This window comes from Varanus komodoensis, unplaced genomic scaffold (assembly GCF_004798865.1).
Source record: "Varanus komodoensis strain SLA01 unplaced genomic scaffold, ASM479886v1 scaffold66, whole genome shotgun sequence".
NCBI lineage: Eukaryota > Metazoa > Chordata > Lepidosauria > Squamata > Varanidae > Varanus > Varanus komodoensis.
The window spans coordinates 2,953,935-2,973,434 of NW_025336296.1; the positions used below are offsets into that span (position 1 = coordinate 2,953,935).

Below are 19,500 nucleotides of genomic sequence, written 5' to 3' on the forward strand. Positions count from 1 at the left end.
GATGCCTTGTGATCCTTTGAAACATTGCCAAATCTTCTCATACCCTCCCAAGGAAAAGGAAAGAATAAACCCTGAATCTGTTCCTTGTCCTCTGTCCCACCTTAGTTGCTTAAGACAAGCCTAGCCTTGCATCCTCTAGCAATTACACTATGTGAGAGGAGATTTGCCGCAGAACCTGGAAATGATTCACACCATCTCTAAAGTTGAAGATATGAAACAAGGCCCATGTGACTGTGAGCAGATGCATGGTTTAGTGGAGTAGGTCTCCAGTCTTGATAGGGATTTCAATTACCACTAGAGACAGCTCAAGTAGATGAGTTTATAGAAAAGCAAATCTGTTTGTTTATGCAACAGAGTAAGACATGAAGCTTATCCTTTGACAGATACTCATAGGATACTTGGTGCTCCGAACCGAAAAGAAACCCTCTCCATATCAGTCTTTCAAATTAAAGGTGGAACCTCAGGGTGGTCATCATCAAAGCTTGCAGATGTGTTCTTTATATCCGTAACTTTTTGCTGTTGAAGTCTTAAAGGTCCTTGTCCAGTTCGATCCTTTTCTTGCACAATATTTGTTACATCAGGGAATGAATACTTGCTAGGGTCCACTTCTAGCTTCTCTGTACATTCATTTCTATAATTTAAAAAATCCAAATAAAGCAATACTCAGCAAATGGTTTTGTGCATTACATCACCCTAATGAATAATGAAAAGGCAGTTTTACCATACTATTGCTACTACTACTATTTTATTGTTAACGTTACTATCATTACATATATCCCCCACCTTTCCTCCTCTTGCAAGGAACCTGAGATGACTTGTAAGGTTCCTTTCTTCTTCATTCTTCTCCATGACAGCCACTCTGAGAGGAAGGTCAAGCAGTGACGGGCCCAAAGTTATCCATTCAGCTTCATGGTTTGAGTGGGGACTAGAACTCAGACCTCTGGAATCCCACCGTTTAATCACTACATCTTTTATGTTGCAAAGGACTTGCAAGATTTATCTCTGCTGGAAAGATTCTGTAGACTTTACTCATGACAGAAGGATCCTCACCCACTAGCTTCCTCAGGACTTTTAAGGCAACCATGTCACAGCTTTTCTAGGCAATGTGTTCCATTATCCAAACACTTGTCCAGTTGTCAACCTATGAGTACCTGGACTAGTTGGTAATGGAGTCATAGGCTGGTGGCACCGATTTCTGGTGCATGGCATCTCCAGACAGGGTCAGGAGGGAATCCTGCCAGTAAACCTAGAGAGGCGCTACAGTACTGGGCTAGAGTTTCTGACTCAGTGAAGGCAGATTCCTAGGTTCCTAGAATAACTGTGTCAAATAATCCCCTTGCCTCTTTTTAGACCTTATTAAAATATCGGAGATAGATCACAGATTGGGGATTATTATCACTATCATTTACAGAAAAGGTGCTTTGAAACAGGTAATTCATCATGCTATGTGCATTTATCTCTTGCTACAGAGAACTGGGAGGCAACAGGGTGCACTGCCAGAATTACATTTACTGTCCAAGCCTGCACTTCCCCTTGGTATAGCGATGGAAGAACCAGCAACTTTTAAGTTGGCAAAAATTACTTGAAAATCACTTTTAGCTCATTTTGGCTTGTTCCTGCTTTTCAGCTCATTCGAATGTGAAAAGCACATATTTCAGTAGCATTTTTTGGAAGTGCACACTTTCCCCCATTACTTAAGTGGCTTATTTCTCTTTTTCTTTTCCAAAATGTACCTTTGAGTAGACAGCTTCCAAACTACATTCCTTAAATGTGATCACAAATGCAGGAATTTGCCAACATTAAGTGCTCTTGCTAGCTTTTGTGTTCAGGGTGCATGAATCGCATGAAATTATTGTATATCCCTTAGTTTCATCTAGGCCAGTGATGGCGAACATATGGCACACGTGTGATAGGTCCACATGCAATCACCCCAGCAGCCAAGCACGTATTCAGAAAGATTAAAGGCACCAGGCAACGACGTCACTCGTTAGCCGTGACTCGCCAAGCTTTCACATGGCTGGTCAGTGAGCTGCCGGGGATTTGCTTGGACTGGCTGTGATTTTAGCAAAAGGTAGGAAAGGGAAGAAATATACTCAGATGCCTTTTTCAGGGCTGGCCAAAAGCTGGTGGCCAGTGGAATGTTGCCCCCTTGTGCTGGTGGTCAGAAAATTCAGGTTTTATTGCAGCGTTGGCACTTTGTGAAAAATAAGTGGGTTCTGAGTTGCAGTTTGGGCACTTGGTCTCTAAAAGGTTTGCCATCACTGATCTAGGCTATCAACCTACTTTCCTTCCTGTAAAAGGATATCTTGCTGTGAAGGATTAATCTTTGTTTTATATGATTTCATGAATTTCACATGCAAGGTTTTATTGAACGTCTTCGGCTGTTGTTAGCAAGCAGCGCTCCTTGCAATCCATGAGGCATCTTTTGCCAAGAGTATGAGGATATAATTTTGATTCCACTATTGCTACTTAAATTGCTGTTCCACGGCACATGACTACCAGAAGGCCCTTTACTGTTGTGGCACCCTGGCTATGGAACGAGCACCTCACAAGGGCGGGCCTGGGGCCTACTCTGCATTTTTTTTTCCAGAGCCGGGTGAAAACTTTTGTAATTTCCCCAACATTTTAATAGTTTAACTTTAGTTTTAACACTGCATTTTATCCTGCACCACTGCTATGCCTCTGTGCTGATTCAGCTGCAATGGCTGTGCTTAGGTTGTTTCATGTTAATTTTTGTTTGTGTGTTTTTAGCTTTTGTTAACCACCCAGAGCGCCTCGGCTATTGGGTGGTATAAAATGAAATAAATAGATAATCTGCCTGCCTACTAGGGCTCATTGGACAGAGATTGGAAATTGGAGAAATCATAATTGAATACTCTAGCGCAATCTTCCCACCACCCCTGAATTCCAACCCCACAATAATATTTTGGCCTCCTACAGCTCTTGCAATCCAGAAGGTGGTGGTAGCTGTTGATTAGGTGAGTGTTTCAGGATGGAGCTAGTCTTGGTGGTAAAATACCATCTAATTCAGCTTATTCAGTGCCCCCCCACCCCGCAATGTCAGATTAAGGAGAAGGGCAAGACTCTGAAAGACTTCAAGGGGAGCACACACTGGGTGAGTTTGCATGACACAGAAATCCATCCTGCAAATAAACTACCATTGTTCCTTGTTCATAGAGCAAGACAAATTGTACCCAGCAGACGATCAGGCACACTACCCCCACCTCCTTCTGCACTATTACATCATCATCATCATCCTCATCATCATCACAGAGGACTTGGCAACTAACACTTTCTTGTCTCATCTCCCACTACAATCACTTTCCCTGTCAAAATGACCCTGTTCAGGCTGCCTAAATCCCTATTTAAAAAGGAAGCTTTACTTCTGGCAGCTATCGAAAATAACTGTTAGTGGAAATGGTGTGGGATGCAGTTTTCCCCTTTGCGAAACTCCTACAGTATCGGGAAAGGGTGGAAAAGGTGGGGGCACTGGGAACTACAGGGAGAACACTGAAAACCCCGAGGATCGCACTGGAAATGGGGAGGGGGGAGGCTCCACCCTCTTTTCTTGAGCAAATATCCCACACAGTTTTGTTTTCCTTTCTTTTCACAGCTCACGTTTCAACAGTGGTCGAGAAAGCAAAGCAAAAAGTGTCTGTCTGTGGTTGGATGCCTGCTGCACAAAGAAAGCGCATGCATCCCAGGCTTCTCCTTTCAGATCCCCGCACTTGCTCAAGACCAACTAAACTACAAAATAATAATAAGAAAGATTTGCACACATTTCTGGCACTTCAAAAATAACGATCACCATTATCCCAGAGCAGCAACAGGCCCCCCAGTATGCTGCTTTTCTATTAAACTAGACCGTATCTCCTGCTAGAGGCAACATGGGCAATAAAGAAAAGGGCAGACGTGAAAGACCAGTGACAGCTCACATTGCCCTACTACTTCTTCGGGGAGAATCATGCTATATTGTGTAGGGGCCGAGGCAAGAGATTCCGATGACAAACCGATGCAATGATTGGGGTGACCCTCCTAAGCCCACTTCTCCTACTTTCGGAGGTAAGAGCTGCCCTGCGGTCCCCCTCTGCATCCTGCTGTGTCATGGCGAAGTTTACAACGCAGGACGCTGAAAACCACACACCAAACCTGCAGTGCCACACATCTGCTTCCACACTTAACAGCAGAGGGCCTTGGGATGAAACGGATGAGGAAGGCTTCCCAATAACAGGTCCGGGCAGGCACAGAGGCCGTGTCAGTGATGCCCAGAAACCACGAAGAAGAAATGAAGGGCTAGGCTGCTTCGTTTTTCTTCTGCCCCCATAGCAGCAGCCATACCAGCCAAAGGAGAAAGTGATGCTTTTTCTCTCTGAAGGGCCATGGTGAGCAGCTGTGGAGAGCAGAGCGGACACGTGCAGAGAAGGAATGCTTACACATCACCACCATTCGCCGTTGAGCATGGCCACCAGGGTTTTGCTGTTTGTTTAAAAAAATTCCCTTGCTGTTCAGATAACGTGGCCCAGTTCCACCTGCTGTAATTCATGAATTACTACGTAATATGCCGTTACTTCCTGCTTCCCCTTCCAGTGCTTCTTGACCTCATGCTAACAAAAACATCTTTTTGCACGCTACATGTTAAATCAAAAGGCTCATCAAATTGTGTGTGTGTGTGTGTGTGTGTGTGTGTGTGTGTGGTCTGTGTGTGTGTGTGTGTGTGTGCAAGAGAGAGAGAGACAGAGAGAGAGAGAGAGAGATGCAATCAGGAGATCTACAAACAAGATTTTTTAGCATATGCAAAACCATTTGAAAATAGCAATTTGCTTTGCACTATGAACACGTATCTAGGCATAATTGGCAGGTTGCTGAAGACACATATCTTTTCATCACATTATCTTCATTGCTCAGATTTAGCTCAGTTGCTTCATTCCAGCTATTTATCCTTTTCAATATAATTCCCCAATTACACAAAATCTCTGGAAAGCTGTGATAAAAACACACCTTTTGTTGACAAATAAACATTGGTTGCTCTTTAAATGTAATGTTTACATCAGTTTGTGTTTAATGGGATTTGTAATTGCCCTGGTTAGTAAGCCAGTACTGTGTTGTTGAGACAGAATGTCAGTTTGGGCTCATTGCCATCACTAATTTGGAAGTCCTGGTGGCCATGATCTTAGGACCAGAGTTAAGAGATCCATCTAGTCGGACCTATTAAGTCCCCAAAATCTACAGGTTCCCTTGGGCAAGATATGCTCTGAGACCTGGTTGCAGGTATGTTGTTTCCACCTGGTTCCCGAGTAGGGTGGGCACCTGTTTTCAGGATGTCCCGTCATATTCCAGACAGCTACCTTCTACACGGGGGATGTCGGATTTTCTTTAGTGTGAGGGTGGAATTCCATTTTGAAGATGCTCTTACAGCCTGCCTTCTGCTAGTACACAAGGCCAAAGATACCCCAGAAAGCATATATTAACACAAAGCTCTTACTGCTAGTTACCAAGACTCGAGAGAGGCATTTCAACTTTTTAGAATGGGAGGAAACTCTGTATTCTCTTGCCTTCCATTTTATTTGAGAGTACAAATTGTTCATCTGTGGCACCTTCATGGCCAAATCAGTCACAGTGAAATGCTATGATAAATGATGCCTTCCAGAGCTTGCAGCTTTTTGGAGATTTTTTTTTTTTAGAATCACTGCTCAGCAAAGCTTAGCAATTGCTTGTTTGCTCTGTATGGAGGGCCATTCATTGGCAGAAATGACAGCACAGAGAACACAGAAAGGAGGAAGCTGGGTGGTTTCGATATATGGTGATGGTCAAAACTGGGAAGAATTAGAAGAGTACCAGTTTCTGCCAACCTTGTTTTTTCCGCCTCTATTTCTTGCTTGCCCCCTTTAAAAAGTATAATCAAAAGATGTGGCTTCGGGTCAGCTGGCACACCAGAACTGTGCCTAGACTTCTAAGAGTTGCCAAAGGGAGGCAGGTGACCTGTTTCTAGCCCACACCTGTGTGTCTGCCAGCAGCAGGGGGCAGGTGAGGGTGACCTTCCACTGAGTTTTCTTACCAAGTTGTTGTCTGATTAGGAGAGGATAATGGAAAATGGGAGTGTCTCTCAGACACATGGCCTTGAGGTGTATGGAACAGCCAGAAATTCCAACAACACTGTCAGAGCCACAGCAAAACTCACGTGGTATGGTTTTTGGTATAACGGCAGGTTAGAGTGGGGGGCAGAGGTGGAACTCTGAACAGGTCCGGGCCCATGAGAAAACAAAATACTTTCTTTCCTATCCATGGTCCCAAAAAGTCTGCCTCCCTGAAGGGACTTGCTTTTTAATAGCAGCTTTGGAGAGGAAATTTCTTTGTTGAAATGTGACAGGGAGAGAAAGAGTTAAACGCTCCCCGCTCCCCCCAACTTAATCTGAAAGTAGCTGAGATTTCACCAAGGCTTCCATTTACATGCTTTCTAGTTTGGCCCCTGGGTTCAGAAAATTCTATCATTCGATGAATGTACAGCTAGATCTTGCATACTATGAAACAGTTTAATAAAGTGGATTTAATATTATGAAAAATGCTCTACAACTCATCTTCCCTCAGGGGTTATTAACTGCTGCCTGCCGGACTCATTTGCAAAAGTGTGTTATGGCTCTGAACCAGATTATTAGTCACTTCTGGGCGGGCGCCAAAGACACTTGCTTGACAACCACACTTCTGCATTTACCATGCAATTTAATACCCCAAGCACCTCTGAGGAGCACCAAAATGAGAAATTCAAGAGAAATTTTGCTTTGATTCTGAATGGTCCCAGATTTCAGTTGGTGCAATGGAATCGGAAACGGAATTGCTTATTTACAAAGCTTGCAAAGCAATTTGGCAACAACAGCAACAACAGTCCATCATAGCATCAGGTGCAGTGTGATGAATTTGTTTCGGGTGTGAGTCCTCTGTCAGGGCTGAGAAGAAAGCGTATCACCAGATGCTTTGGAGTTAGCATTCCTGACCACTGGCCACACCAGCAGGAGCCGCCAGGACTTGAAAACAACTGGAGGTTTACCTTTTACCCACCCCTCTTCTAAATGTGCTGAAAACATACCTATGTGACTGACACATGCTGCAAGTATTTAACTTTTCAAGGAAGATATCTTGCGGATAAATGGCTGAGGAATCTGGCTGAATCCATTTGAAAGTATGACAGATTATGTATTTGCAGGAAAGAATGTTTCTGGTTTGCCACCGTTACAGTTACTCATTTATGTCCAGGTGGTTAAAGACCTCATGTAGTTTTGTTCAGCCATCCAGAGGAAAATGCAGCTCTTGCTTCCTGTGACATTACGAGTATGAGCAAAACGCTTTGCAGAGAAGGCTTGCATCCAGTTCAACTTGGATCAAAGTGATGTCCTTAGCATCTTCCTATCCCAATTACTTGCATCAATTCCAGCTTCTAAAATAAAAAGTCACGCCAAGGCATACAGACAAGGTGCTTGAAGAACCGCTGGCAAATGCATGGCCACTGCCCATCTCAGCAATTTAAATCTTGCCAGGAGAGGCTGAATCCATTGGTGGGAGCAGATAGAAACCCCTCTTTTGGTCAAGGGTGTGGAGCTCCATCTCTTCTGGAAGTGGCTGCATTAAGGATTAACAACATCTGAGCATTCTATGTGGGGCTTCCACTAATGTCTTTTTGAAAATTTCTGCTGGTGCAAAATGAGGCTATCTGCCCCTGAAGATCATCAGGGAATGCTACTCTGCCAAAGAAGTTAGAGGGATGGCAACAGGGAGAAAGGCCTTCTCCGTGGTGGCATCCGATCTCTGGAACATGCTCCCCAGAGAGGTGCGCCTGGCACCATTGCTGATATCATTTGGTCCCGAGTGAAAAACTCCTTATTCTCTACATATTTTAATGGTTAAGCCTATGTGTCTTCTTGCTGAGCCAATTTTAAATATGGTTTATAAATTAGGATTAAGATCGTCCAATGGTTGTTGGTTGCCATATTGCTCATTTTATAGTATTTTATATTGTCAATACTGCTTTTATGAGTAATTCATGAATCATATTTATGATTTTAATAACTGCAAACCATCCAGAGCCTGTGGGCTTGGGGCAGCCCATAAATGTAGTACAATAATAAATACATATATAAATAAACACACGTTGTGATTGTATGGAGGGCAAGCTGATCCTACTTGTTACACTGGGCTCCTTTATATTTCTCCATGCTCAAAACATGCTAATAACCTCCCTTAGCATATCATACAATACTGCTGGCTGTAATTCTAGTTATGGGTAAGTGGAAAGTACTAGTAGCTTGAATTCAGAGGAGAATGCTCAGGCACCCTATTGGAACAGTATTGATTCTTTTGAAGCAAGGAAGGGAGAGCAGGAAACAGCAGGAGTCTTCATGGTCTTGCAACTAAAACATCACATCACATCATGGAATTACTAACACATTTTGCTACCACAAACAGAATGCAGGAGTTGTGTCATTGTGTTCATTTGGGATTTGCTGCTCTGCTCTACTTTATTTACAGGCATCATGTGTATATGGAAGCCAAAATCAGAGACAACTATAATCTAAGAGAAGATGGATGGCAGATACGCAGGAACATGGCCTTACTGGGTCTATGGTGGAATCCGAAGGCCTGCAGATGTCGTCTGAACCTGCATGTGAACGGAGATCATCTTTGGAGGCCCAGTGCCACCTGGACTGTGACCAGAGACAAGGCCTTTTCTGTAATTAAGCCCTACTTGTATAATGTTCTCTTCTGAGAGGCTTGGCTAGTGCTTTTGTGTTATCAGCACCAGGATAAAAAGCGTTTACTAACCTGGATGCTTAGGGAACTATATTTATTGCTGTGGTTTTATTTGCCATTTTAGGTTGCCTCTTTTTACTGGTTTTATTGATGTACATGCATGATTTTAGCTTCCTATTGGCATTCCACCCTATTGTTTGACCATAAGCTGCTCTAAGGCCTGAGGCCAGGTACCTCACTGCTGGGACATCACTGGGACAGCTGCAGGCTGAAGCAGTTCCTGGGCTGCTGTTCCCTCTGTTTAGAATGGTACTGCGGCTCATCAACCCAGAGAGAAAGGATGGCTGAAGGATTCCAGAGGTGCCAGGCTGGCTCTAGAGAACAGTTCCTCCTTAGTCTGAGCAGCAGCCTGGAGTGGCTTAGCTGATCTCCCACCTTTCCATGAATATGGCCTCCCACTTAGGTGCATCTTATCCTGACCTATTTGCACCGGAGTCAGACCCTATCTATAGTCTGTCTTGGAGGCTGACAAGGATTTAGAGCATTTTGTGAACTACTGGATTAAAGGTAGACTGCAAATGCCTAATATAAATATGAAGAAAGGGCACTCATGAGTAGAGATAGGCCAGCTATAAGTGATTCACGGAAACAGAAAGAAAGAAAGAAAGAAAGAAAGAAAGAAAGAAAGAAAGAAAGACAATCTTTGCCTCTGTATCACTCCAGCATGGTAATGCAGTGCAACTTACATTATCGAGCTAGACAGACAGAGTTTTGCTGTCTTTGATTATCTACATATTGCAAAGTGTGGACATGCTTTAACTGATACAGAACAAAAGCAAGATTTCTTCAACAACAACAGAACCAAAATGAAGGCCATCATCCAAATGGTCTTCTTGTATGAATCATGAAGGACTGTCAGTCTACCATCTATGAGTGACACCAAAAGTCTGCTGTGACAAAAGCCGCATTCAAATTTCAAGTGGTTTTGAAAGTACTCAAGAATGGAACTAGATTTCCATCTTGTTCTATATAATTTTCATGTTTACTCCAGATAGACTTCTCTCTGTTCTCTAATTCTGGAGATGCTATAGATGGGCCACCTTAACAAAACAGGGAAAAATGAAAGTTAGAAATGTGCATTGCCAGTCACAAAGGCTTAAATGTTTTCCTTCAGGAAGACCATTGAAAGCCTCATGACACTGTGGAGTTCAGAACAATAGCAAGCAGTTTTATGGCAACTGTGGTCATATGGGGATGGCATTAGCTAATGTAACAATAACAGTAACCTACAATTATAGAATGCTAGAGCTGGAAGGGGCCAATGAGGCCCTTGGGTCTAACCCCCGACTCAGCACAGGACTCGGATTTAAAGCATCCCTAACGATGGTCATCCAGCTGAACTGGAATGCCTCCCTGGGTGACTGGTTCCTCTGCCTTATGGGAATAAGGAAAACATAATAATAGCAGTAATACTAGGAAATAAGGTCTCGCAGGAGAAATGGGCAATCAGTCTGACACTTTTTTCCCCACCCCATTTCCGCTCCTCGAGAAGAGTCACAAGGAAACACAGCAGTGTGATTGCCCGAAGTGGGCCTGCTGCAGCTAGTGCCTGCCAGACTGAATTCTCAGGCAAATGGGCTATGGTAACAGACTCAGACAACAGTGCCTGCTGCTGAATTGCAGTGAAACTTAGATATAGCATCCACCTCTCATGCTGGCTGCATTTTCTGCCTCACTGCAAGTGCTGAGCAGTCTGCTGGAACGGTCCCGTCTTTTAACATCAGCATTTCTAAGGTGTTCTATATCAAGTTCCTGGAAGCTCTGAAAGTGTGTCTTCTCCTAGTGTGTCAGGCTGAGGGATAGTCAAAGGCCTGCAGAAGTAAACCACTTGGATCACTAGCTGGTCGCTATCCTAATCTGGCTTCCAGTTTCCTCTACATTTAGCCCCTTTGAAATCTATTTTCTTCACTATTAATATTGCTACTCTCCTGTGGGAAACAGTACACTAAGGAGGGGAGGTTGGAGGAAGAAATGCCACCCACAACCAGTAAGAATTTCAAACATCTTCTTGTATTTCAGTGTTTCGGTCCTAATTCCCCTAATACCACCTTCACAGGAAGTCTAGATAAAAGGTAAATTCATAAGGAATAATATTGTTCTGAGCAGTATACCTCTACTGCCTTCAAAATAACAACTCTGGCTTTTAAATCATTACCCACTGAAGAAGAACTGCAAGGGTGCCGGGTCCTGTTTCTGTAGCTTGTTCAGAAGACACTGAGGATTTAGCCCAGGCTTCCCCAGCCAGATGTAGTCCCAATGGGTGAAATGGGAGCTGCAAATCAACCCATCAGGAGGATACCAGGTTGCAGGGTGGGGGGGGCAGTGAATTAGATATCAGATGAATGCTTTTGGCTGAGCACTGAGACTGTGAGGGGCTTTAATTAAAAAAGAACTTTGAAATGAAACGTTTCTCCTTCTCAGACCTTCCCAGCCTGGTTGCCTTCTCCTTGAGCCATTTCCCTCTTGTATCTTCATCCCCTTCTTTATTTGTTTGCTAATTCTGAGCCTCTGGGTAATAGCATTGATAGCAGTAATATGAAGAGGAGAGCAATTTATTGGACACAAACACCCCAGATGTTCATGAATTTCTGTTCCAAAATTACGAAAGCTTATACTTTTTACTGAGTCTGAACACTGGTCCAGCTTGTGCACCATTCTGACACATGTGAAGGGGAGGAAGGCGGGCATGAGCCCAACTGATCAGTCAGATTGTGGTTATTGTGAAACTTTCCAAGGCTTGAAACAGAGAAGGTTTAACTAGGGGAGCTAGAACTGAGTTGTGGCTCGCAATTCCAACTAGGAGGGAGTTTGAACTGTGCTGCAAATCCAACAGCACGTCAGAGAAGTTCCTGGAGCACTGGTTTAATACGCCCCATGGACCCATCTTCTGCAGGTCATGGAAGGCTGGATGTTGCACCAGCTACAGCCTCTCATTACATCTATGCTATTATTTAAATAGTGTCCTTTATGAAGTGTTAATATTCAGTGGTTCTCTCAATGCCTCTAAGTACTTCACAGTCACACTCATTCATTTTTACATCCAGTGAGGTTGTTGCCATTAAATTAGAGTGAACATGAGAATATAAAAAGGCTACAACTCTGTAGCTCAAACAGAAGAGTCACTTCCATCCAGAATTTACTTAGCACATACACTACCTCTACGCCCAGAATGTCTCAAATCAGCCACTCCTTCAACAAGATGCAGAACAAACTGGGAGGCAGGAAAGCGCTGAGAGGAGTGGATACAATGATGTTAACATGCATCTGAAGTAAACCACAATGGTTATTCCATTTTATGGGAAGGTTCCATACAGGAAGGTCAGAAGATTTATCTCTGTTTATCAGTGTCCAGGAGACCTTGACACACACGACTTTCAAAGGCAGGGCCTTATCAGGAAAAACCCACAATTACAAGCATATGGAAGGGCAGGCATCACCCACTGAGAAGAAGGTCTCAGTCCTATCTGATGTTGCCTAAGTCACCTTGGTCCCTAAGCTGAGTACATGCCAAAGAGCAGACTGACTGATGTTTTGAAAAATCTCCATATGTGCAGAGACGCTGAAATTACGAAGAGGGGAAAAGATGCCGGACAACTGTGTGGCTGGTTCAGGAGTTGCCTCCCTATGATGAAGTAACGAGAAAGAATAAGAACAGTGCTGGGCAGCAATGTTCAAAATCATGGATTTTGCGGGGAAGGCATGGGAATCATAGGGAACTGAGGATACTTGGGCTGTGGCAAGAATGCCCACAGCAGACAACTTTCAACATATTTCCCAAACAAGAGGCTATCACTGATCAGCACTAAATGCCATTTTGTCATAATGCCAGGTTTTAGACGCTGACCCTATTCTGACCATCCTGCAAACCTTGATGTGAAGGACGATAAATGAGCACACACGGGGTCTGGTTTCTGTCGTGGCTTGTTTGGTTTTCTACAAGATGGCGGGGCCGGCGGGGGGGGGGGGGGTGGCGTTGCTGTGCTGCTTGTGATCTGCCCACAAAACACTTGTGACTGGAGAGATTTAAATTGCCCCTTGTTACAGGCTGTGACCAAAAGCTTTAAAGTCCCTCTGCTGTGCAATGCAGGAGCCTGCTTGCTTCAGCTCACCAGTCAGGCTGTGGTTAGTGTGAAATGCCTTACAGTAAATTAAACAATAATTCAGGCTTCCAACCACCTTAGAAAATGCCCATTCCTTACCCTCTTCATCAACTGCTCTCCCCCCTCCTTTTGAGAAGTTATGCCTGGATAAGTAACAGAGACAAGCTCCCGGAAAGACAGATGCCTCTGCACTACCTATATTTACCTGCAAATTCCAGGTAGGGGGGTATGTGAAGTGCCCATTCAGCTTACATGGGGTAATGGTGCCTTCAGTGCCGGGTACTGGCAGATTCAGTGCCTGGGATTAACTGAACGAGTACCATGAATATAACCCACAATCTTCTGCAACACACAGGTTGTTGTACTGGGCAAATTGATGTGATTTATTTCCTAAAAGGAACAACGTTTGGGGGCAAAGTGTCTTGAAGGAAGTCTGCTATAAAGCAAAGAAACTCTGATGAAGATATATAACCTAGCAGAGAGGTTCCCTAGTCCACCAATGGAAAAATACTGTCTCTTTTTCACAGCTCAAGACAAATGTCATCCTTTCCCCTTCTCCTCTGAAAACCAGTGCTGCCTTCTGTCCTTGATCAATAATACATGTCTGATAATCCGAGTAAGATCAGCCCTTTAAAGAAAGCCTAGGCTTAACAAGGTGAGAGGGAATTCAAACCGATCACTTTTGCCTCCTAAGTTGTTCTGGTACTTAGAAAATATCACTTTGCGGAGTGTAGAATTTGGAGAAGCTGGTCTTGAAGTGGAACCTGAGTTTTAATCTATAACACTGTAGAAGAGATTAATAGTCAGTTTGATGCAATGGAGTTGTAGTTCTAAGAGTTTTCTCAGCTCTACTACTGAAGTTGGCAAGCTTATAAAAGCAGTGTACAACCCATTCATCAGCAGCTTCCATGTAAAGCTTTATGGCACACAAATTGACATAGTAATTTTTGCTATTCTGTGCAATGGCATATTCACTGGGCAGAAATACATTGACAACTCCACCACAATTTGCAACCCATATTAAATTGATATGCTGGCTAGAGAAAGAATCACAGTAATTACCCTCTTAGATTTCTTTGCAGCTTCTTGGTGTCAGAGGGTTTCGGAGGAGTGGATGCTTTTTGGCTTGCCATGATTATTTCTTGAGCCTTGGGGAAAAGAAAACAAGTTATGATGTTGTGATATTCTGCAGGAGAAGAAAAAAAAACATGGAAGTACAATGTGTTTGCTTAAGTTGAAATCCTTTGTAGCTAAGTATTTGTGTTAGGGAGCAAAAACTGTCTTCTCACATTAGTTTCAGGCATTGGAAGACACATGCTTCTAGACACTGGGGTGTCAGAGAATGTGATTGTATAATTGGACCTCGAAACAAGAACACGTGCCCTCTCTAACTACATCTCATGCCTTTGCTTGCTTACATGCATGCACTCGGCTTTAGTTGGGGGTGGGTGCTCATAAAAGCACTAATGAAGTTGGTTGGCTTGAACTTCCTAACTTGCTTTGGCCTGTGTTTATTTCCTCTAATGCTGAATGCTGTGTTAGTATGCTGTCCCTGCATAGAGCAACCATGCCATAAGTCGCACCAGAACTTCCAATGGCCTCGCCAATCCCCATGTGGGGTGAAAGCATGGGAAGGCAGGCCACGACACGAGCCAGCACCAGTCCGGCCTTCATTTTGCTGGAGAAGTTCCTTTGTTCTCCCTCTTCACCCCCATAACACAGCATCCCATTTTCCCACCCTGCCTATGTGGGTGTGGGAATGGATTCCCATCCTTTCCCACCATTCCAATTTTAATAAACCCAGACCAAAATATCAGAGTAGGAGCCCTATGAGTCTGCTTCAGTAAAAGCAAAAATAAAGAAAAATCCCTTGAAGCAGAGATGGACAACCCCTCGACCTTCAGATCTTGTTGAATGCCAACTTCAATCAGCCCCAGCAAGGTTGCTTTTAATTATCGAGGATTATGGAAATCAGGGTCCAACAGTATCGAGAGCGCCTTGGGTTGCCCATCCTCTGTCCTAGAGACCAAAACTGCAATCCTATACAAACTTCTGTGGAAGCCAGGTTCACGGAACATGGTGGGACTTCTCGGGAAACATGTATAAGGTTGCATTATGCACCTGCAGTCCAATGCATATTTACATCAGAGTATGATCCCAGGAGCTCAGTACAACTTCTGAGGAAACAGGCATATGATGCTCTGTCTTGCTCATCTTACATGATGCACTTATAGTGTTGCCTGCATTGTAATTAGAATAAATTTTAATAATGCGTTATAAATGTGATTTAATATTTATGCATGATTAACTTAGGGACATTATATAAAGTGTTATATCATGCTAATGAATAATAATAATAAACTGTTGTGAGAAAGAGTTATTCAAAAGACAAACTTTAAATCTTAATTTAAAAAATGATTAGTTTCCTCAAATAGTTGTCTTCCATTTTTTAAATTTTCCTCTTGAATCAGCTGAGCATCTGGTGTTCTAACAAATATTTTCATGTTGAAGTCAAGAGAAGTTGCTTTTTCAGTGGATTTTTATGTGCTTAGACTCACCTGGTGAATGGTTTAATGCATGTTCCAGACACAACTCAGCACAGTTTGAACCAAGATATGTTAAGTCACACTTTGGACCTGGGTTGGACCATTCACAAAACCAACACAGCAGCTGCACAGCAACTCTAAGAATATATAAGAAGAGCCAGGCTGCACGCGATCAACGGCTACCTAGTCCAACCTCACTGTTCCCACGGTGATCAGCCAGATGTCTTTGGAAAGCTTGCAAGCATGGCATCTAAAATGGCCTTCCAACCTATGTAAAAGCTTTAAGTCTTGTTCTTGGTTAGCTACATGATGAAAAATGTCCAGTTCCATTTGTCTGAAACCTTTTGCTGCCCTTATTACTTGCTCTGGGATGAAGAAGGAACATCAATTTTTAGACTTAATAGAAGCGTGTCTGGAAACAGGCAACGTTTTCATTTGCTTGATGTAGAAATTTATTCTCTGCAAGATCCTAACTACCCCAAGGTCAGCAGAAAGGCAAGAAAGGAAGAAAAAAGGAACGAAAGAAAAGATGTGGAAGCTCTGGAATGGTGAAGCAATAAGGAGGCTTACATGAAGAACAATCAAATAGGGCATGGCTGGATCAGTGCAACAGGGAGTTAAGTTATTCTTGCACTGCATGAGCGGTATGGACCACCTAGATTTACGGGACACACACAAACGTGCACACACAATCTTTTTAAAAAAGCTTAAGGCATGCGTTTCCCCACTGCACCCCCATGAACAGCCACTGAAGATAGAACCTGATTAGTAACTGTGGCAAGAACTGGAAAAAAAATGGAACAGGAGTGAAGTGCCCTTGTTAGAGGGAATCACTTGCTATAGGAGCACTTCTTTCAGAAAGAGGATATACTGCAACATTTTGTTGTGGGTCCAGCTTGGGAAGAGAATCACCCTCATCTACTCGGAAGAGTTGTTTGCCTTATAACTCTTAGATGTAAAGTGTTTTGTACTCTAGCTACACAAATGCTTATTGTTACTGATTTAAAGCAGAGGCTGAAAAGCAGCTTTTGTGGCATGTAGAACTGGTTTTCTTGGCATATTTCAGAAGCATGATAGAAATTATTTAAAATGGAAAGTATTATGAGGGCTATTGGGACAAGGGGCAGCAATCCACAGTATTTTTGCAAAATAGAGTAAGTTTAAAAACAGCAAGGATGTTTCAAAATGGTGTGTTAAACTTCTTTCTCTTTCTGAATACCAAAGGCAAAATTATAAATGCATAACATACATTTCAGCTGATGCAAACATTCAAAATATCCATCCATGAAGATTCTAAATCAGGATTTTTTTGCCAAAGGCATCCATAAAAACCCTAATAGATACACATTTTAAGAGGATTTTGAATGTTTTGGAGAAGTGGATTTTGGTCAAAGGAATAAAAATTTCGGCACACTTCCAGGTACTGATGAAACTGCAAACCTGCCATTACAGATGCATGATTCAAATTAATGAGGGGCCTAGCAAAGCAAGACAGATGGTATGAACTTGAAGGAGACTGGCTACATACATCTCAGATGAGAAATCTCATTTAAAAAAAGATTTAAGAACAAATGCAAAAAAAAATGCAGAGAAGGAGTACACTGTGTTGCTAATGCCTTCCATTAACAGGGAATTAAGTTAGGAGGGAGGCAAGGAAGGAAGGACAGCATCTTGATGCATCAATTTTTCAAGGAATCAGGCTCAATGAAGAAAAATATGGCCTGGAGGCAGATGGGAAGTTGTTTGCTACACAGCCAGCTCTGGGAGCATTCCAAGTTGGGGCCACCATGCCGCTGTAGAATGAAAAAGCTCCACTCGTAGTATCAGCTTTTAATTAACTTTTAAGGGAACAACACTACATAAGAAAGAAAATTTTTTTTCTAGACCTTATGTTTGCTGGAAAAAAGAGGAATACATGTTTATCTTGTTCCCCTGACACCAAAAGCTTTTTTTCTGGCAGCACTTCCAGCAGTCAGAAAACATTTTAGTGTCCTTTAGTGTCCTCTCCTTTACTATACTGCTATAGCAGACTTCAGGTGTGTGGGACCCACTTTATTTTTATGGGAATCCTGAGGTTCCCCAGTGGCAACCAGATGCGAAATATTTTTTAATGGTGTCACAACTCAGGCTGCAGCAAAACCAACTGGTTTAGCCCTCTGTTTGCCCTTCATCACTGCCACCAGATGAACCTCCCCATTTTTTCCTGTCTTCCCCACTAAAACCGTCCTTTGTGACTTCATTAATGTTCCAGGCAACGTGTGCAGCAGGATGGCAATGGGCCGCCAACAAATGAAGCTTTATGAAAGGCTGTGAAAGGCAGCAATTAAACCACTAGAAGTATTCTCCCCCCAGGGGCACAAATTAAAACAGTTTTAGAAGTTAATCATAAGAGTAATTGAGGATATGAAAAGAATATGAGAAAACTCATCTAAATAAACTTTGTCTAGACTGATTCCCTACTTTAGCCAATACTTAGGGAAAAGGCCAACACATTCTAGTCCACTGGTGGTTCAGCTTCCAGAATTCCTGCTTCCAGCCCTGCTTCTTTTGCTCCTGGAGCCTGCAACACCCTCCAGGCTGTTTTTTCTGGTTTCTATTGCTCTCTCCCTATCTGCTTTCACCTTCATTTATATACACTATTATACCCATCAGAAGAACAGTAGAGTTTTGCTAAGTTTCTGGTTCCCATAGTAATACATCCCCCCGTGTGCGCACACACGTTTCCTGGGCTGACTCATTGAACCATTTCTGAACTTTTGAACCTTCTGGCAAGAACAGCCTCTGAATACTGCAATATCTGAACAAAAAGCATCCATTTTATACGATGGCTGAATAGTTTCATTTCCTCACAGGGGCATGTGGAGCTATTCCCTATTGCACCCCAAGGACTGTTCACTGTGATGACCTGTTCGTACCTGTATTTATGTTATCTAGGTGAGGAATTCTAACACCATCCTTCATATAAGAAATGCTTGAGGGTGTGCGTGCGTGTGTGTGCATGCATTTGTGTGTGCATGTGAAGAGCCAGGGGTCAGGAACTCTTGCTAATCGGCAAATTATCCCACTCTCTATCGGTTCCAATTACAGCAGGACTCCTGTATCTGCAGGGAAAGGTTCCAAGCCCCCCCAGTGGATGCCAGAAACCGTGGATAATAAAGAACACCATATGTACTATATATTGTACATATACGTTTTTCTTTCTTCACAATTTTACAGATAGAAGATTTGTTCTTACCATACAATCACAGCATACAATTCTTATTCTTTTTCTATTAAATCAAGAATGTTCACTTAAAGGAAGCACTTTACGATTTCTCTTTGGCACTTTACGGCACTTTACGACTTCTCGTGCAGACCGAGGTCAGCTGCGGTTAAGTGAAAATGCCAAAACTGAGCCGGCAGGTATGGGAGTCCTGCTGTACGCAACTTTTTTCCCTTCATTCTCCTGCTCTTTGATCCTGTGTCATGAAATCCCAGCCAAGAAACATTCAATCCAAAATCTGAAATCTTGAATCATGGGAAGGAAATATACAGAGGGAGAAGGGCAAAATCACGGCAAAACTGTTTGTTTTCATTTTTAAAACATCTCTGTGGGTGTTGGGGTGGCTGGGAAGTGCCTCAGACATGCAGGCATGCTCAGAAGACAGAAGGAGGGAACCCACCTAAGGACTGCAGAGGGAAAGATGAAGGCTTCGCTCAAGGATGCTGCCAGTATGCATGGCAAGGATGGGAGGATGCAGCAGGGAGCATGGAAACCATCCTGCCTGGGTAACCACAAGAGCACCTGAGCAGTACATTCAGGCAAATCATGGAAACAGCACAGGGTTGTTTGCCATGTTGTGTGAAACCAGCCACTGAATGAAACTCCCAAGGAGCTCTCTGGAGGGAACAGCTCACAAGCTGGTCATTCTAGCCAAAGATCTAAAGAGCAAGCCATAGTTTAGTGTTTGAGCACCTAATTTACATGCAGAAGTCCCACTGATTTAACCCTTCTCCCCACCATGCACACCTTTTTGTGAGGAAACCATGCTCAAGAACGGTAAAAGGATCTTGGG

The 19,500-nt window shown here is 43.1% G+C and overlaps 1 protein-coding gene across 2 annotated transcripts in view; it reads right to left on the reverse strand.

Annotated features, from left to right (window-relative positions):
- Positions 1-249: 249 nt before the first annotated feature.
- The window catches only part of DNAAF11 (dynein axonemal assembly factor 11), a 38,204-nt gene continuing 18,953 nt past the window's right edge, over positions 250-19,500 (reverse strand). For both annotated transcript variants that reach the window (XM_044450427.1, XM_044450425.1), the window contains exons 11-12: positions 13,962-14,047; positions 250-631 (exon numbers count right to left, since the gene is read on the reverse strand). In XM_044450427.1, the coding sequence (XP_044306362.1) occupies positions 442-631; positions 13,962-14,047 (276 nt within the window). In that variant the 3' untranslated portion in view covers positions 250-441. The remainder of the gene's footprint in view (positions 632-13,961; positions 14,048-19,500) is intronic.